The sequence below is a fragment of the Dunckerocampus dactyliophorus genome, chromosome 13, assembly GCF_027744805.1.
Source record: "Dunckerocampus dactyliophorus isolate RoL2022-P2 chromosome 13, RoL_Ddac_1.1, whole genome shotgun sequence".
Classification (NCBI taxonomy): Eukaryota; Metazoa; Chordata; class Actinopteri; order Syngnathiformes; family Syngnathidae; genus Dunckerocampus; species Dunckerocampus dactyliophorus.
The window spans coordinates 5,306,920-5,325,616 of NC_072831.1; the positions used below are offsets into that span (position 1 = coordinate 5,306,920).

The 18,697-nt window shown below is 40.9% G+C and overlaps 1 protein-coding gene and 1 long non-coding RNA gene across 2 annotated transcripts in view; one reads left to right on the forward strand and one right to left on the reverse strand.

Moving 5' to 3' along the window:
• Positions 1-13,511, forward strand: part of LOC129192231 (uncharacterized) — a 40,089-nt gene extending 26,578 nt beyond the window's left edge. Inside the window, exon 4 of the long non-coding RNA XR_008573388.1 lies at positions 9,961-13,511. This is a non-coding gene — a long non-coding RNA (uncharacterized LOC129192231). The remainder of the gene's footprint in view (positions 1-9,960) is intronic.
• Positions 1-17,442, reverse strand: part of LOC129192230 (disheveled-associated activator of morphogenesis 1-like) — a 38,917-nt gene extending 21,475 nt beyond the window's left edge. The window contains exons 1-13 of the mRNA XM_054796019.1: positions 17,010-17,442; positions 15,148-15,236; positions 14,847-15,066; positions 14,673-14,762; positions 13,439-13,510; positions 10,296-10,390; positions 9,895-10,114; positions 9,139-9,252; positions 7,792-7,902; positions 4,789-4,892; positions 4,637-4,703; positions 4,192-4,309; positions 3,890-4,028 (exon numbers count right to left, since the gene is read on the reverse strand). Of these exons, the coding sequence (XP_054651994.1) occupies positions 3,890-4,028; positions 4,192-4,309; positions 4,637-4,703; positions 4,789-4,892; positions 7,792-7,902; positions 9,139-9,252; positions 9,895-10,114; positions 10,296-10,390; positions 13,439-13,510; positions 14,673-14,762; positions 14,847-15,029 (1,313 nt within the window). The 5' untranslated portion in view covers positions 15,030-15,066; positions 15,148-15,236; positions 17,010-17,442. The remainder of the gene's footprint in view (positions 1-3,889; positions 4,029-4,191; positions 4,310-4,636; positions 4,704-4,788; positions 4,893-7,791; positions 7,903-9,138; positions 9,253-9,894; positions 10,115-10,295; positions 10,391-13,438; positions 13,511-14,672; positions 14,763-14,846; positions 15,067-15,147; positions 15,237-17,009) is intronic.
• Positions 17,443-18,697: the final 1,255 nt, after the last annotated feature.

The following is an 18,697-nucleotide window of genomic DNA, read 5'->3' on the forward strand; positions in this document are numbered from 1 at the left end:
GGCTCCAGCATACCCCGGCGACCCTAGTAAGGACAAGCGGCATAGAAAATGGATGGATGGATGGATGGATGGATGTCCCTGCAAGTCTGCAGATATTTCGCTAAAAAAAATCATGTTTTTATTTATTATTTACTTTTTAGGTTGTTCACCCTAAGTGTCATCGAGGAAAAGGCTTCTTGAGACGTCATCTGTACTTCTGTGTAGAAGGTGTCGGACGTTTCGCTCCTCATCCGAAGAGCTTCGTCAGCAAACTAATAAGTGCTGGTAGCTTAGGCCTTAAATACAGTAAGAGTGGGCGGAATTGGTGTGCCAACACCCTCCTCCTATTGGTTCGTTACACTAAGCCTGCATTCCTCATCTTTACAGTGGTATAATCCTATCCTGTTATTCACACCTACGATAAAAGGGAAGTGTCGCTCCCTGAATTGGGTATGAACGACTCTGATACTGGCTTGTTAGCATCTATTGTTCTGGCTCGGCCCTGCCTTCACCTCATTTGCAAGACTAAGAGCTGTGGGTTTTGGTCTCAGTAACCTGCTGAACACAGGGTCCAAATTGAACCTCAAACCACCATTCCGATTCAATGATGGGTTCTGTTGTTTGACAAAAATAGCTTCCTTTACTCCTCTTTCAAACCATCTGTTTTCTTTGGCCAAAATCTTTACCTCGCTGTCCTGAAAAGAGTGATTGGTAGCTTTCAGGTGTAGATGTACTGCTGATTGAGGACCACTAGCATTGTCCCTGCGATGTTGATAAAGCCTTTTTTGGAGCATTTGCTTAGTTTCCCCAATGTAGTGCTCTTTGCATTCCTCATCTTTACAGTGGATGGAATAGACCACATTGCTCTGTTTCTGGTATGGAGCCTTGTCTTTAGGATGCACTAATTTTTGTCTCAGGGTATTTACTGGTTTGAAATAGGTAGGAATTTTGTGTTGCCATAAGATCCTCTGGAGTTTTTCGGAGACCCCCGCTACATAAGGGACTACCACTCCTCTCCTTTTAGCTTCTGTGGGCTTTTGGGTTTCTTTCCCTACTCTCTTCTTTTGACATTTGTTAAAAGCCCACCGTGGGTACCCACAGGTTGAGAGCGCTCTCTGGACATGTTGTGTCTCCTTTTTCTTTCCCTCAGCACTAGTTGGTATTTGTTCCGCTCTATGTTGGAGGGTCCTAATAACCCCTAGTTTATGTTGTAGTGGATGGTTTGATTCAACACTAAGGATGGGGGGAATCAGACCAATACTAAAGAAAATTGGATCAAAAATCTGTCAGACAGAAGCCTCTCGGAGACAGAGAAGGCAGTATTAACCAAGGGTCTCAACTTCTCAGTGACTCCTAAAACGATACCCACAGTAGACTATATCACAGCAGCTGAATCGGCCATCAGGAACAATAACCTTTCTAGAACAGAGGCAGGGGACCTTCGTCTGAGAATATCGGCCCTTCTCAGTAGTGCCAAACCACCACCGTCCAATATCACGTTAGGTGAGAGGAAAGCATTAGCGGCTCTGCAGAAAGATGAGAGCATCACCATCTTACCAGCTGATAAGGGCAGATGCACAGTGGTTCTCAACACATTGGACTACGAAGAAAAAATAACAAGTCTAATTAGTGATGCCAACACATATGAGCAACTTAAAAGGGACCCATCCAGCAGGTATAAGAAAGAAATCATACACTGTCTCCAAAAGTTAGAGAAGGAAGAACTAATTGACAGACAGATGTATCATAGGTTATACCCTGGGGAGGCTACACCATGTATCTATGGCCTTCCAAAAATCCACAAGGAAGGGTTTCCCCTCAGACCCATTGTCTGTAGCATTGACTCTACCACGTACAATGTAGCGAAATATGTAAAAACAGTCTTATCCCCATTGGTAGGCAACACTGATCATCATATAGAGAACACAAAAGGGTTTGTGGCGAGCATCAAAGACCTCAGATTGGAGCCAGAGGAAACTTTGGTGTCTTATGATGTGACTTCACTTTTCACATCTGTCCCCACCTCAGCAGCAGTCTCGGTGGTGAGGAAGAGACTGCTCGAGGACTCAACTCTGCATCGGAGAACAAAACTTAGTGCTGACCACATCTGCCAATTACTGGAAATTTGCCTTAACACCACATATTTTCAGTTTAGAGGGAAATTCTACAGACAAATTCATGGTTGTGCTATGGGCTCACCAGTCTCACCCATAGTGGCGAATCTGTACATGGAAGAGATGGAGAAACAGGCTCTCACATCCTTCTCAGGGACAAAACCAAGGCACTGGTTTAGATACGTGGATGACACCTTTGTCATAATCAAAAAACAAGAAATTCAGTCTTTCACAGATCACATCAATGCGGTGGACACCAATATCAAATTTACTCGCGAGGACACTAAAGAAAACCAACTAGCCTTCTTAGACTGCAAGGTAATTATAGGAAAGGACAGACAGCTACTTACAGAGGTCTTTAGAAAGGCCACACACACTGACCAATACCTGCTTTTTGAATCAAACCATCCACTACAACATAAACTAGGGGTTATTAGGACCCTCCAACATAGAGCGGAACAAATACCAACTAGTGCTGAGGGAAAGAAAAAGGAGACACAACATGTCCAGAGAGCGCTCTCAACCTGTGGGTACCCACGGTGGGCTTTTAACAAATGTCAAAAGAAGAGAGTAGGGAAAGAAACCCAAAAGCCCACAGAAGCTAAAAGGAGAGGAGTGGTAGTCCCTTATGTAGCGGGGGTCTCCGAAAAACTCCAGAGGATCTTATGGCAACACAAAATTCCTACCTATTTCAAACCAGTAAATACCCTGAGACAAAAATTAGTGCATCCTAAAGACAAGGCTCCATACCAGAAACAGAGCAATGTGGTCTATTACATCCACTGTAAAGATGAGGAATGCAAAGAGCACTACATTGGGGAAACTAAGCAAATGCTCCAAAAAAGGCTTTATCAACATCGCAGGGACAATGCTAGTGGTCCTCAATCAGCAGTACATCTACACCTGAAAGCTACCAATCACTCTTTTCAGGACAGCGAGGTAAAGATTTTGGCCAAAGAAAACAGATGGTTTGAAAGAGGAGTAAAGGAAGCTATTTTTGTCAAACAACAGAACCCATCATTGAATCGGAATGGTGGTTTGAGGTTCAATTTGGACCCTGTGTTCAGCAGGTTACTGAGACCAAAACCCACAGCTCTTAGTCTTGCAAATGAGGTGAAGGCAGGGCCGAGCCAGAACAATAGATGCTAACAAGCCAGTATCAGAGTCGTTCATACCCAATTCAGGGAGCGACACTTCCCTTTTATCGTAGGTGTGAATAACAGGATAGGATTATACCACTGTAAAGATGAGGAATGCAGGCTTAGTGTAATGAACCAATAGGAGGAGGGTGTTGGCACACCAATTCCGCCCACTCTTACTGTATTTAAGGCCTAAGCTACCAGCACTTATTAGTTTGCTGACGAAGCTCTTCGGATGAGGAGCGAAACGTCCGACACCTTCTACACAGAAGTACAGATGACGTCTCAAGAAGCCTTTTCCTCGATGGACAACTCCTGTACGACTGAGAGCCTACACAGACGCACCCTAAGTGTCATTCACCCTAAGTCGGTAATAATTTTGAAATATGTGATAAATAATAAGGCGTAAATATGCGTTTATGAAGTAAATCCGTGTTTGTGTGGACATAGCCTCAGTCTATATTCATAACTCCAATGTCGTTTTGTAGCTCCATCTGCATTCAGAACCTTCATCAGAAGCTTCATCATCAGAATCATCATCAAATTTCATCTGCCTGCCCTTTTCATCTGCCTTACCATACATTTTCCGTGAAAATGAGAGCGGCGAGTGTAATTTTGTGAAAAAATATACAATACATCATACTGATGCTTACTTACATGCTAACAACGTTTTTAACGTTGAAGTTTTCCAGGGGAGCAACGTCTGGATTTTCTCCTTTGTCTGTCTGTAGAACCAGCTGCTGAACTATTCGATCCAACAGCACCCAGTATTGAATCATGGTTGTGTTTTGTTTAACTGTGTAACAGAGCGCAGTCAGTAAGGAAGAGATACAGTATGCATGCAATGCAAGTTGCATTTAATCAGTAGTCGTGTGGTCTTGGACCTCCCTTTACGTAAGTCCTCAATTGGCACTACAGAAATAAAAATGTTCTGCATTTGTGTCTGAGGAAAGCCTTACATGGCATCATGAGGCAATGCTGCAGAGCAGAGAGTAGGTGAGGATACGCTTCGGTGTGGTTCAGCCGTTTCCTGATCAGCTCAAACATCTGGCTTGCACTTTTGGTTTCAATATGAACCTGGAATCAATGACAGAAGCATTGTCATTGTCAGGTTCATGACTGATGTCATTCGTATTCACACATCTTAAAGGGGCCCCATCTTACATGTCTAACTTTCCTGTAGTGGTCAGATCATTAATGTTCTTTGTCGGCACTCCACCCGTCTCAAGTTAATCTAAGATATTATTTTTCAGACGTGAGAACCAAATGAGTTTCAGTGGTATAAAGTTCATTGTCTCCATAACAAACTAATTGTTATGTGCATCGAATTAGTACAGCTGTAATATGCAAAGCGCTAATTTCACAAACATCATAAATTCACGAATGTTTGTCCAAATGACTTACAAGATCGAAGCGTTTCGACAGCAGAAGCTCATCCTCATTCCTCAACACTTCAAAAAAGTCCAGATGTCTGAGCGACAACAAAACACCCAGCATGTGAGAAGGTAGTCCCAAAGATGCCTACACACGTTTAATGTTGGAAAGCGCTTGTGTACCTGTCGAGTGTGGCATTATCATGGGAGCGCAGTTTATCGATGACTGGCTGAATGCCCAACATCAGCAACTCATACCGCAAGTGCATACGGAACTCCATACTGGTCTGAAGACACACACACACATGCAAACTCACAGGATATACAGGATAGACATCCCCCTTCCTGTTTGTCACACTTAAATGTTTGGTTTAGTTTATTTGAACATGAAGGTTACAATGGAATACATCTCATGAATCATTCTTTGACAGTTCCACATGTCCAAAAGGAGTAGGAAGAAGCAAAGCTTATTTAATCCTACCCCCCATCCATTCTACATCTAGTACAGTACATGTAGTTCACTTCCTGGATTCCATGTCATGTTTTCAGTGATAGTCAGGATAACACATAATAGATAACGGTGAGATAGCCCTCCCCCCCAAAAAAGAAAGAACATTAATAATAATAATAATAATGATGACAATACTAAATAAATAAATAAATAAATAAGAACAAAGCTTTTCCTTTTTTTTTTTTTTTTTAAACACAACAAAGAAAATTATAAAAAAAATAAAACAAATAAAAAATAAATAAAAAATAAAATAAAAAAAAATTTAAAAAAAATAAAATAACAAACCTGACAGAACAATCAGGACTCTTCTGCCTTGTATTTAGCAAACATCAACTGCTTGTATTGTTTTTTGAATTTGCTCATCTCGGTACATTGTTTGAGTTCTTTACTCAATCCGTTCCATAATTTAATTCCACATACAGAAATGCTGTGGGTTTTCAGCGTAGTTCTCGCATATAAATGTTTTAGGTTTAATTTTCCTCTAAGATCATATTTCTCCTCTCTGATTGAGAAATACTTAATTAGGTTTTTGGGTAACGAGTTATTATTAACTTTAAACATTATTCTAGCGGTTTGAAAGTGTACTAAATCTGCGAATTTTAATATCTGTGATTTTAAAAATAAAGGGTTTGTATGTTCTCTATACTTGGCATTATGAATTATCCTCACAGATCTTTTTTGCAGTACAGTGAGTGAGTGAAGATTGCTTTTGTAATTATTTCCCCATATCTCCACACAATACGTTAGATATGGTAATACTAAGGAACAGTACAGAGTGTGGAGTGATTTTTGATCAAGAACATATTTTGCTTTATTCAATATAGAGATATTTCTCGCCACCTTTTGCTGTATATTTTTAATATGAGATTTCCAACTCATTTTTTCATCTATTATAACCCCAAGGAATTTATATTCTTCCACTTTTTCAATATCCGCTCCAATATCCGTTTCAAATCATCAAACAAATGAAAATGTTAGTCATTGACAACTGAACACAAAATACAGTTTTTAAATGAACCTTTTTATTTTTATGGGGAAAAAGTGATTTCCCCCTCGTTAAAACATAACTGTGGTTTTTCACACTTGAGTTCAGTTTCTCTAGCCACACCCAGGCCTGATTACTGCCACACCTGTTCTCAATCAACAAATCACTTAAATAGGACCTGCCTGACAAACACCAAAAGATCCTCAAAAGCGAGACATCATGCTGAGATCTAAATGAATTCAGGAATAAATGAGAAAGAAAGTAAATATGATCTATCAATCTGGAAAAGGTTATAAAGCCATTTCTAAAGTTTTTGACTCCATTGAGCCATTATCCACAAATGGCGAAAACATGAACCAGTGGTGAACCTTCCCAGGAGTGGCCGGCCAACCAAGATGACCACAAGGGCGCAGCGACGACTCATCCAAGAGGTCAGAAAAGACCCCACGACAACATCCAAAGAACTACAGGCCTCACTTGCCTCAGTTAAGGTCAGAGTTCATGACTCCACCATAGGAAAGACACTGGACAAAAACGGCCTGCATGACAGAGTTCCAAGACCAAAACCACTGCTGAACAAAAAGAACATTAAGGCTTTTCTCAATTTTGCCAGAAAACACCTTGATGATCCCCAAGACTTTGGGAAAATACTTTGTGGTCTGACAAAACAAAAGTTGAACTTTTTGGAAGGTGTGTGTCCCATATGTCAGGACGTCGTGTGATTTTGGGCTTCAACAGCCGCTGACGGCTTATTTATATATTTATTTATTCTTGTAATGCCACATTTCAGAAAAAGAACCAACCCATCATACCAACAGTAGAAAATGGTGGTGGTAGTGTGATGGTCTGGGGCTGTTTTGCTGCTTCAGGACCTGGAAGACTTGCTGTGATAAATGGAACCATGAATTCTGCTGTCTACCAATAAATCCTGAAGGAGAATGTCCAGCCATCTGTTGGTGACCTCAAGCTGAAACCAACTTGGGTTCTGCAGCAGGACAATGATCCAAAACACACCAGCAAGTCCACCTCTGAATGGCTGAAGAAGAACAAAATGAAGACTTTGGAGTGGCCTAGTCAAAGTCCTGTCCTGAATCCTATTGAGATGCTGTGGCATGACCTTAAAAAGGTGTTCATGCTGGAAAACCCTCCAATGTGGCTGAATGACAACAATTCTGCAAAGATGAGTGGGTCAAAATTCCTCCACAGCGCTGTAAGAGACTCATTGCAAGTTATCACAAACGCTTGATTGCACTTGTTGCTGCTAAGGGGGGCCCAACCAGTCATTAGGTTTAGGGGGCAACCACTTTATCACACAGGACCATGTAGCTTTCTCCCTTGATAATGAAAAGTTTTATTTAAAAACTGCATTTTGTTCAATTGTGTTGTCATTGACTAACATTTAAATTTGTTTGATGACCTGAAACATTTAAGTGTGACAAACATGCAAAAAATAAGAAATCAGGAAGGGGGCAAACACTTTTTCACACCACTTTATATATATATATATATATATATATATATATATATATATATATATATATATATATATATATATATGCAAGTTATACTTTAAATATTAATGTAGTATGAACTCCAAGAGCACAAAAGCAAGTTGGAAACCCCAACAGAAGATATTACAAAATATTGTGAGTTATAAAGTGAGCAAAACAACGGATAGAAGCTTCTTCACCTCGCCTGGTCCTTGGCTCAGCACTGCATTGATTAGTGACATGATGGCAGTCTTCAGATTAACTTCATCCCTGTAGCGGCCTGTGGATCTGTCTAAATCTGTTACCAGAGTCTGCACACAAAACAGAAAATACTCAGTCGAGCGGGAGTCTCCAACTTTCATCACTATTTGAGCTACTTTGACAAAAACAAAGGAGAGGTGAGCTATTTGTGTTTTATTGATATGGCTGGTGTTAGATATTATACGGTCAAAAAGCTCAGTGCGTTGTCAGTCTAATAACTTTTCATAGGGGCCTTCAGGACACACAAATACACACTTACCCTCTATGACACACACACTCAGCACAACCAGAGTTGTTGTTTTTCTGACTTAATATGACTCGCAACTGGTGTTCTCACTCACACTAGCTTAAATCATATTCACACAAACTTAACTTTCACTTTCCAGGCACACAAGCTTAAGTTTCACTTTCTAGAGGGTTGGGGGAACTGCTACGCTGTATATACTCTGTGTACTTTCATTCTGGGCTCTTCTTTGATCTCCCTCATTCACGGCAAGAGTCCAGGGCTGTAATCAAATATATTGCTCTTATTATTTTTTTTTACATAATTTGAAAACCTTTTAAATTGTGTGATCATTGACTACTTCTCCAATAGCACCATGATCTAAGGATCCAGAAAGAAAGGCCAAAGAGAAGAAATAGCCATTACACTGGCAACATTTAAATTATACTCCATTTACGAAACATCGCTACTCACTGTGGTCATTGCCTTTCATGCTAGTTGGTGGTTATTTGTCATTAAATACAGGCATCATGTCTGAATTTAATGGTTCTAAAAATACAAAGAGTTGAAGTAAATATTCTCTGACCCTGCTGGTAACTCACAAGCTACTTGTTGGAGACCCCTGTTACAGCATCACATTACAGTGGAACATATCAATTGGATGGCCCTATACTTTAGTGACCGAAAGGACAAGATCGCGGATACAAGCAGCCGAAATGAGTTCAAACTCAAACCCCCCAGTAAATGCTGAAGGTCGCAGCCCGATGAGGCCATCAGGACCACACGTCTGCGAATAGCAGAGACAAGATCGAAATTTACATTTCCAACTATGCCAAAGCCCAATGAAAAGAAAGCTGTGAGCTGAAAATGCTCCCCGAGCCGCACTATGGCAACACACCGGAGTCTCAAGGCTTTGAATATTAACTTTCAATACAAGATGTCAAGGTTGAAATCATATCAAGCTATACATACAAAGGTTCGTTTGAGCACACATGGGGGTCAATAAACTTTAGACCCTCTAAACCTAAGATGGTTTATATCAAAAAGGAGAAAAAAATCAGACCTGAAAGCGTGTTCTCTCTGAGGCAAATGTCTGGTAGTGTAGCATGGCCTCAAGCACTTTCTTATGGCCCCCAGGCACCAGGCATACTGCACCCAGGATCTCTAAGACAGCAACCTATAGAGACACAAAATGAACCTTATGTTAATGAAGAATACAACAATTTTTTTTTTAAATTTTATTATTATTTCATAGTAGCTTATTCATAGACTCCATATAAGCAAGCCGAAAAATGAAGTTACGAAAAATGACTTTTGTGAAACTCCAAATTTGATACCATTTTAAAAATCAACCATGCAGTGGTAATGACAGAGCTATGAGTGATTTATTGTCATAGGTATACACAGTGGTGAGACTGAGCAATTCAATTCATGAGTTCCCTCACACAACTTAAGGTAGCATTTTTTAAAAAGACAGAACAAATGAATCAAAGTAAGTCTTGACCATAAATACACATCTACTTGCTGACACTACTTCTACTTGAACACTATCTGGCATGAGCAACGGACTAACTCACTTGTGCAAAAAAAAAACTATTTACAAATGCCAATGATCGCTAGCAAGAGAAGCTAACTTCATGTTCTTCATTTTCAGTTTTTCCTCTCTTATAACCTCCCCTTTTCCCCTCCTCTTTCCCCTTCCTCCCCATCGCCTTTCCCATTTCATAGCCAAATGTTCAGCTTTAGCGCAGCGCACACTTTGTTCCTATAAGAGAGCTAGGAAATAATTTGTGAACGTAATGCTCTTGCACCCATGTACCTTTGTCTTAATGTTTTCAGTGCTGAGACTTTGTGCAATTATATTGATGCTCTCGCTGTGTTCCAGGACATGAGCTCTGCCCTGGGAATTGTTCATCAGAGCTTTCATGCATCCGATCAGTGATGTGTGGATCTGCGACTCAGCTGTCTCATAGTCCATTGACTTGAGAAAGTTCAAGATACAGGATAGGCCGTCTAAATCAATGAACCTTGTCACAAATCTGGTGGACATCAAGCAGAGAGGTGAATTCAGACTCACTTACAGACTGTAAATCAGCTCACAGACGACCTGGGACACAAGGATCAGTTGATACAAGGCAGTCATCTTCCTCATTCACATTCATTCAGACAGCACATACAAACATATCAGTGTAGTGTACGTCACAAATAAAACTGACGTACCTCATAGGCTGTGTCCTCAGAGCTGTCTTAAGACCTTCTACAACCTTTTGTCTTCCCAGATCTTCCTCATGCTCCAAGACTGATAAGGTCTTTCTCTGACAAGAGATAATAATATCAGAAACATGCTTTGGATCCTTTCATGAAAAAGCTCCAATGTTGTGAAAAAGAGTTTGCCCCCTTCCTGATGTCTTATTTTTTTCCATGTTTGTCACACTTTAATGTTTGAGATCATCAAACAAATTTAAATATTAGCCAATGACAAACCAGCTGAACATAAAATGCAGTTTTGCAGCCATTTCTAAAGCTTTGAGACTCCAGCAAACCGCAGTGAGAGCCATTATCCACAAATGGTGAAAACATGGAACAGTGGTGAACCTTCCCAGGAGTGGCCGGACAACCAAAATGATCCCAAGAGCGCAGCGACGACTCATCCAAGAGGTCACAAACCCCACAACAACATCCAAAGAACTGCAGGCCTCACTTGCCTCAGTTAAGGTCAGAGTTCATGACTTCACCATAAGAAAGACACTGGACAAAAACGGCCTGCATGGCAGAATTCAAAAACGAAAACCACTGCTGAACAAAAAAAAAATCATGATGATCCCCAAGACATTTAGAAAAATACTCTGTGGTCTGACAAGACAAAAGTTGAACTTTTTGGAAGGTGTGTGTCCCATTACAACTGGCGTAAAAGTAACGTTGCATTTCAGTAAAAGATCTCATACCAGCATTAAAATAATGGGCTATGGTGGTGTGATGGTCTGGGGCTGTTTTGCTGCTTCAGGACCTGGAAGACCTGTTGTGATAAATGGAACCATGAATTCTGCTCACTGGCATAGCCAGAAATTCTTCATTGGGGTGGCCAAGGTGAGACCATTACTCACATAGGGGTGGCAATAAATTCATACCTGAATTGTCAAGATGGCCAGTGGCGTGGCCAGAGAGAGACCCGTAGCTCCGCCACTGATTCTGCTGTCTACCAAAAAATCCTGAAGGAGAATGTCATCTGTTGGTGACCTCAAGCTGAAACCAACTTGGGTTCTGCAGCAGGACAATGATCCAAGACTTTGGAGTGGCCTAGTCAAAGTCCTGACCTGAATCCTATTGAGATGCTGTGGCATGACCTTAAAAAGGCGTTCATGCTGGAAAACCCTCCAATGTGGCTGAATGACAACAATTCTGCAAAGATGAGTGGGCCAAAATTCCTCCCCAGCGCTGTAAGAGACTCATTGCAAGTTATCACAAACGCTTGATTGCAGTTGTTGCTGCTAAGGGGGGCCCAACCACTTATTAGGTTTAGGGGGCAATCACTTTTTCACACAGGGCCATGTAGGTTTGGATTTTTGTCTTACTTAATAATAAAAAGTTTCATTTAAAAACTGCATTTTGTCAATGACTAATATTTACATTTGTTTTATGATCTGAAACATATGCATTTTGTGTTCAGTTGTGTTGTCATTGACTAATATTTAAATGTTTCTGATGATCTAAAACATTTGAGTGAGAAACATGAAAAAAAAATATATCAGGAAGGCGACAAACACGTTTTCACACGTCTGTATATGATGTGTCCACATTTAATGAAATTGACCTTATTTGTCATTAAAACTCACTCCGCCTTTAAATTTACAATTTCAAATTGTTGATCATTAGCACAGGGAGAACATGCAAACTGCAGGCACTGATAACACTTGTTATCGGAAGGAAATGGGGCCAACCAATGAATGCACAAAATGCAACACTTTTGTGTTTGCTCCCATCTTTCATGAGATGAACCCAAAGATGTAAAACTTTCTATGTACAAAAAAGGCTCATTTCTGCCAAGTATTGTTCAAAAATCTGTGTTCCTAAACATTTATCATTTGATCGAGATAATCCATCCATCTCAAAGGGGTGGCATATCGAGATGCGTGATAACATGATTGCACAGGTGTTCCTTAAGCTGGCCACAATAAAAGGCCACTGCAAAAGTGCAGTTTTATCACACAGTACAATACCCCAGATGTTGCAAGTGTTGGATGAGCATGCAGTACATCTCACCGTCCTCACAGCAGCAGACCATGTCTAACCACTCCAGGACCTCCACATCCAGCCACCCGGAATGCTACTGCAACAATCAGTTGGCATAATCAAAGAATGTAACGGTCAGAAACCATCCTAGGAAAGTTCATCTGCATGCTCGTTGTCATTGACCTGACTGCAGTTCATCATCACAACCCACTTGAGCAAGCAACTGCTCACGTTCGACTTCTCCACTTTGGAGATGTGTTGACTTCACCAGTTACAGACTCTCCTCGTGTCATTCAACAACACTATCATCTCCTGTATTGTACCTGGTTCTTGGCGCTCTTCCACGTCCTCCTCCTCTATAGTTGCAGCGGCAGAACCAGAAGCCTTTTATTGTGACCATTATGAACGTTGGCAATCAACACCTTTTAAGTCTGGATGTGACTTATTAGCGAGTCCTTTCTTTGGCGAGTTAGTTCCTCATACCAGACGGCGTTCAAGCCAGTGGTGTCAGCCAAATGATCTGTAATTGCGATCTGTCATTGAAAACATCTCACTTCTTGCATGAGCAGCATACTCACTGGACATGTGACCCATTGAGCATGTTTGGAATGCTCTCTATCGGCGGAAACGACAGCATGTTCAAGTTCACTGCCAATATCCAGCAACTTTGTACAGCCATTGAAGAGGAACGGACCAACATTCCACAGGCTACGATCAGCAACTTGTTCAACTTTATGCGAAAATGTGAGGCAAATGGTGTTCACATCAGATACTCACTAGTTTTCTGACCACCCCTGAACCCCTCAATACACTAAAAATACACATTTTGGAGTGGCCTTTTATTGTGGCCAGCCTTAAGCACACCTGTGCAATAATTTGTCGAATCAGCATCTTGATATGCTTGATATGGATTATCTCGGCAAAGGAGAAGTGCTGACGACCACAGATTTAGACAGATTTGTGAACAATATTTGAGAGAAATGGGCCTTTTTTGTATCCAGAAAAAAAACATCCCATGAAAGATGGGAGCCAAAACAAAAGTGCTGCATTTATGTTTTTGTTGTGTGTGAATGTAGTCTCCAACAGTGCATCTATATGAAGAGGCTGAAAGGAATCAGCTGGCTTGTACTCACAGCAGCCATTGAATGAAGTTGGTCAATATAATATTCTGGCCAGCTGGTTGCTTTTTGATTCTCTTCTGCTTCCTGAAATACACACATGCGTTTTAGGCCATTTTTGTGAGGTCATGCAATCTTGTGTTGATTTTCTTTTAACTCTGCTTTGTGAATTTAAAATACCAACTACTGCAATTACACCACTGGTCATTCATCACTTCCACCAAGTGTCATGTTCGTATACCCCAAAGCACGTAAACAAATGCTTCTCGTGGCAATATTCCTCAACTCACATTGCAGGTACGGCAAAACATTAGGATGTGGTATTGCCTGAGGTCAATGATTCTCAACTAGTTGGGTCACAGAGCCGTTTTCAATGGGTCGCGGGTCTTGTAATAAACGTAAAAATGTAATAACCCAATGTCCGTGAATGCCCCTTGCGTTCTTGGTCTGTGCTATTCGCTTGCTACACCGCCACATGGTTGCGTGCCACGTTTATGCATGACTTTCTCAACCTTAAGGGACCCCGGTTGGTGGCTTAATGTACCGTCAGTCCGACAAATGGCTACAGGCAAGCTCAGTGTTACTTACATACTTACAGGGGCAAGTAAACACCAACACTGAATTAACAGTGGTGTTATCACATGGATGTATTGTGATTTGTATCGTATCCTGAGGTAGCCTGAGATTCCCAGCCCTACTCCCAATACTTGATGCGGCCCAGCCTCACCCAGACTCTACCTCCACTGGTCCCCAGTGAAATTGAGTTTGAGACCCCTGCTTTAGATACAGTATATGATATTTGAAAAGTTGGAGTTGAAAAATATCCGCAATTTGTGTCGATGAAGAGAATAGTACTTAAAATACTTACATAACACTATTACACAGGTATATACTGAATTTTCCAGACTGTAAGTCACACTTTTTTTTTCATGGTTTGGCTGGTCCTGCGACTTGTACTCCAGAGCGACTAAAATAGTCCGGAAAATACGGTAAATTCTATATAAATATTACATACTTACTTAATTCACAACAAATGGTCATAATTATCCGAGACTGTGCCCAAAATTCACTTAGTGAGCAAGCTGAAGTCAGAGGCAGTTGTCATGATGTTAGTCATTTTAGCCTTGGCAAAAACATTGTCGATGTTCTTTGGTTGATCAAGCCGTATCTAGTTTGGCAAATGGCTGAATTTCTTTTTAATGAAAACATGCCAGTGCATAGTAGATACTGTACAATGGTAGCTTCTTACCATCTTCTTACTCCAGTACAGCTTCCATTTTTTCTCTGCTGGCAAAGCGAACATGCCAGCTCTGTGCTCTTCTGTGAGGTCCAGTTCATCCTGGTAGACCGGTGGAGGAAAGAAGTTCAGAAGAAAGTTGTAATCATTGGCGATGTCACAAAGGTTGCCTAGTTGGGCACTCACCACCAGCTCAGTGAACATGGAGTCCAATTCTTCAAGCGGGGGCATTGGCGAGGTGGGTTCCAGTGCTGTAGTGCTGGTATTATCATGGTAGTACGTGATTTCTGGTTGGTCATTACTCTTGAAACAGCAAGGGAATAAGGTGGCAAGGATACGCCCCTGTTGCTGTTGACCCTGGGATGTCATGGTCACTGCCAGGGTCTGATCTGATGGCAATTATTGCCTGAAAGTAGGTACACCTACTAGGTACACTTGCACAATCCAAATAATACTACCAATGGATCAAAAGGTTTGCAATACTTACTTTTTCTGGGATTGGCTGGCGACCAGTCCAGGGTGTACCCCGCCTCTTGCCTGAAGTCAGCTGGTATAGGCTCCAGCGTAACTGTGAGTCTAACAAAGACAAGCAGTATAGAAAATGGATGGATGGAATACATACGTTTTTAATGACAGTGTCAAAGAGGTATTAATAATGGACCTGCTTGGACTCGAGAGCAAAGATGGCAACTTTAATACCAGCTGAACTAATGGATCTTACTGCAGTTCTCAGTAGAGCTTCAAAATGCAAAAAGAAGAAATGTGAGTGAGACAAAAAAAAAATTGAGTAAGCAATTTATTGCAAACAAGCATTAAAGTGAAATAGGCTGTTCATCAGCTGATCAAACGTTTAAGACCACAGCCTTTAAAAGACAAAATATTAGTAAAAATGTGGATTGAATGTCATTTTCTGTCAGGTATCCACACTGTCGTGATCTCTTGATGGCAAAGACAAAAAAGCATTTTTGAAAGCGGTCCGATCCGATTGGCTGTCCCTTCAAGACATGGGTTTTACAGGTTAAGACACAATATTTTATTCTCTGATGAGAAAAAATGTAACCTTGACGGTCCGGAAGGCTTCCAATTTTACTGGCATGACAAGGAGATCCCACCGCAGATGTTTTCCACAAGGCCCCGCAGAGGGGGCGCTTCAGGTTGTGCAGGGGCGTCAAATGGCAACTGGCTATGTGGAGACGTTGCAGGGGGCATCCGTCATGACTGAAGGCCCTTGTCTGTGCAGTAAGACTGTTTTTTCAACGGGACATCGTTGCCCTTCACAAAGGACTTCTTCCAGAGGAATAACCTCATTTTTGGACCGTCCTGCATGTCCCCCTGATCCAAATCCAATTGAGAACATTTGGGGATGGATTGCATTGACGTTTACAAAAGTTCCAGACAGTGGATGCCCTCTGTGACGCCATCTTCACCACCTGGAGCAACATTCCCACTAGCCTCCTGGAAACACTGGCATCAAGCATGCCCACATTAACAAGAATGGTGCAGCTACTCATTACTGAATCCTTTTTTTAACATTTTATTTCTACATGAGGGTGGTCTCCATTTTGTTTTTGTTTTTTTTAGCTATGGTCCTAAACTTTTGATCAGCTGATGGACGGCTTATTTCACTTTAATGCTTATTTGCAAAAAATTGCTTCCTCAAATTTTTTTTTGTCTAACTCCCATTTTTTCTTTTTGCATTTTTCTACTTAGAACCTCCTTAAGATCGAACAGTGCAAAATGAAAATTCTTGCAAGTTTTCAACTGCCCTTAAAATTTGGACCAGGAATGTATAAGGTATTCAGAAGACGCATTTAATGATGATATGTAATGTTCAACAGTAGTCACTAGATGTCAGTGACGTTACTGTAATGTTTAGTGAGACACACAAGCACCAGATTCGATCGCTGGAACAACAGGCGTTTACTGCAGATTTGAATTATCTCACAAGAGGCACAATAATCCCAAACGTGAGCTACTTTTGACCCACGCCAAGCTAAAACTCAACTCTGAACCCTCGACGTCACTTCCTGTCTGCCCCCCACCCTGCTCCCCTAGCACTGGAACGCATTTACAGCAACACACATGAGCACAAGTCTTATTTATGTCTTTTATGGTTTATTGTCCTTTATAATGTCTACTATATTAGATAATACAAGTGTTACAGTGACTATAGGGGTGTTATTTCATGTTGAGAGGACTCTAATCATGTTAAAAACCGTATTTAGAAGGTCATAAGCAGGTTTTCTATGCTCTAAAGTGGAACCAGTTAACCGCGATGAACAAGGGATTACTGTATAACACGTCAGGGTTTTGAATGCAGGACACATGGTTGGACCTTGAAGTCCTTACCTTTCGTGGAGTCAAACTTGTTCCCATGTAATGTCGTCTGATGCCATACTTTGCCTGAGGAATCGTGCTTCAGTCAGATGATGTTGGTCGCTTGTATTCCAAATTCAAATGTCATTCAAACATTTCAACGGACGGACGTCACCGGTGACTTGCCAACAGCAATGACGACCTGGTTGCTGTCTTTAAATGTGCTGTTTAATCCAACGTCAGGCCAAGAGAAAAGACCCAGGGGGCTGAAAGTCTAATAAAGACTAAGTGTCCACGGACAACACAAGCCATCTTCCCTCGTTGCTTCTACACAATGTCTGTCTCCGTGATCCTCAGCTTTTCAAATGTAATGTTGCCCTGAGTGAAACTAGCAACACAGTGTTTCTGTGTTGTGTGATGATCAGAAAAGCTAACAGTGCGAGAGTGTACACTATGTCGAGAGCGCAAAACACACACGACCGCATTCCTGGTGGAGGCAGTCACACCCCGACCTCACCCACAACATTTTATACGTGCGTGTCTGATTGTGTCCAAATTCATGTCGAGGGAAGAGAGTTGCTGGCATTTTTTGTGCTCATATCACAGCATCCCATAATTAACACCTCAGTGATTTCTTTCTTGTCTGCTTTATGCTAAAATGCATGATAAAATAATTCAATTAAATTGAAAAAAATGACCTAATTTCATCATTAAGTACACTTGCAAAGTCTAGTTTGTTCCACATCCACATATTCAGCAACATAGAGATTCAGGAAGGGTTGGACAAAATGTTGCAGTATGTTTTGTTATCTTTCACTGTGCGGAATCCAAACACAAACATCTGGTATCAATGCAGTATCGAAAAAAAAACAGCATCATAAATGTTAAGATAAAATGCTGCTGTCATATTTCAGTTCATGCTGCTTTAATGAAATGAAGACCCACACCTTCGTGGGAAAGGAGAGACAAGAAAGACAAAGAAAGTTAAACGTAGGCAGCCAAATGCTTATGCTACGTTTCTCACGAATGTAGTTATTTGAAGAGAAAATACTACAGTACAGAACACAACAAGGCAAAACCAGATATTCACGCACATCAGCTTTGACTGTGGAATGTGATTGACATTTTTGCCATATGTGGAGAAACAACAAGCTTCAGATGAATTGGCAAAGAGAAGAAGCGTAGTACGAGATCTCGGTGAAAAATGAATGCAACTCTGGACAGGAATAGATGTTCTGTTTTGTGTCATTACTGACGCCTAGAGACCAGAATATGACATTTGACGGTAACACTTTATATGAAGGTGCTTGTAATAAACACTTAACACGGGGATGCTTTTTCACATTTTAAAGCGTCATGCAAGATACACATCTAAAAAATAGCTGAAATAAAGTAGGCCATTGTTTTTTTAAAAATAAATATAAAAAAGTCCAATATAATCTTTTTTTTTATAACAAACCTTTAGCTGTGCTCACAAAAACAAAAGCACAAAAGAATAAAATCTGAAGGAGTTTAAGAGGAAATGTAAAATGGCAGCAACTCCAAAATACTTTCAATTGAACAGTAGTAATTTTTAGAAGACACTTGCATGTCCTTATTTTGTGCCAGGAACACCAACCTGTCCACTGCATCAGGCTTAGCAAGTGTCTGTCTAACTTCTTTGTACATTTGAGGTCGAGCTTGTCGTGCTAAATAATTGTGACTGCGAAGCTCGCTGGACA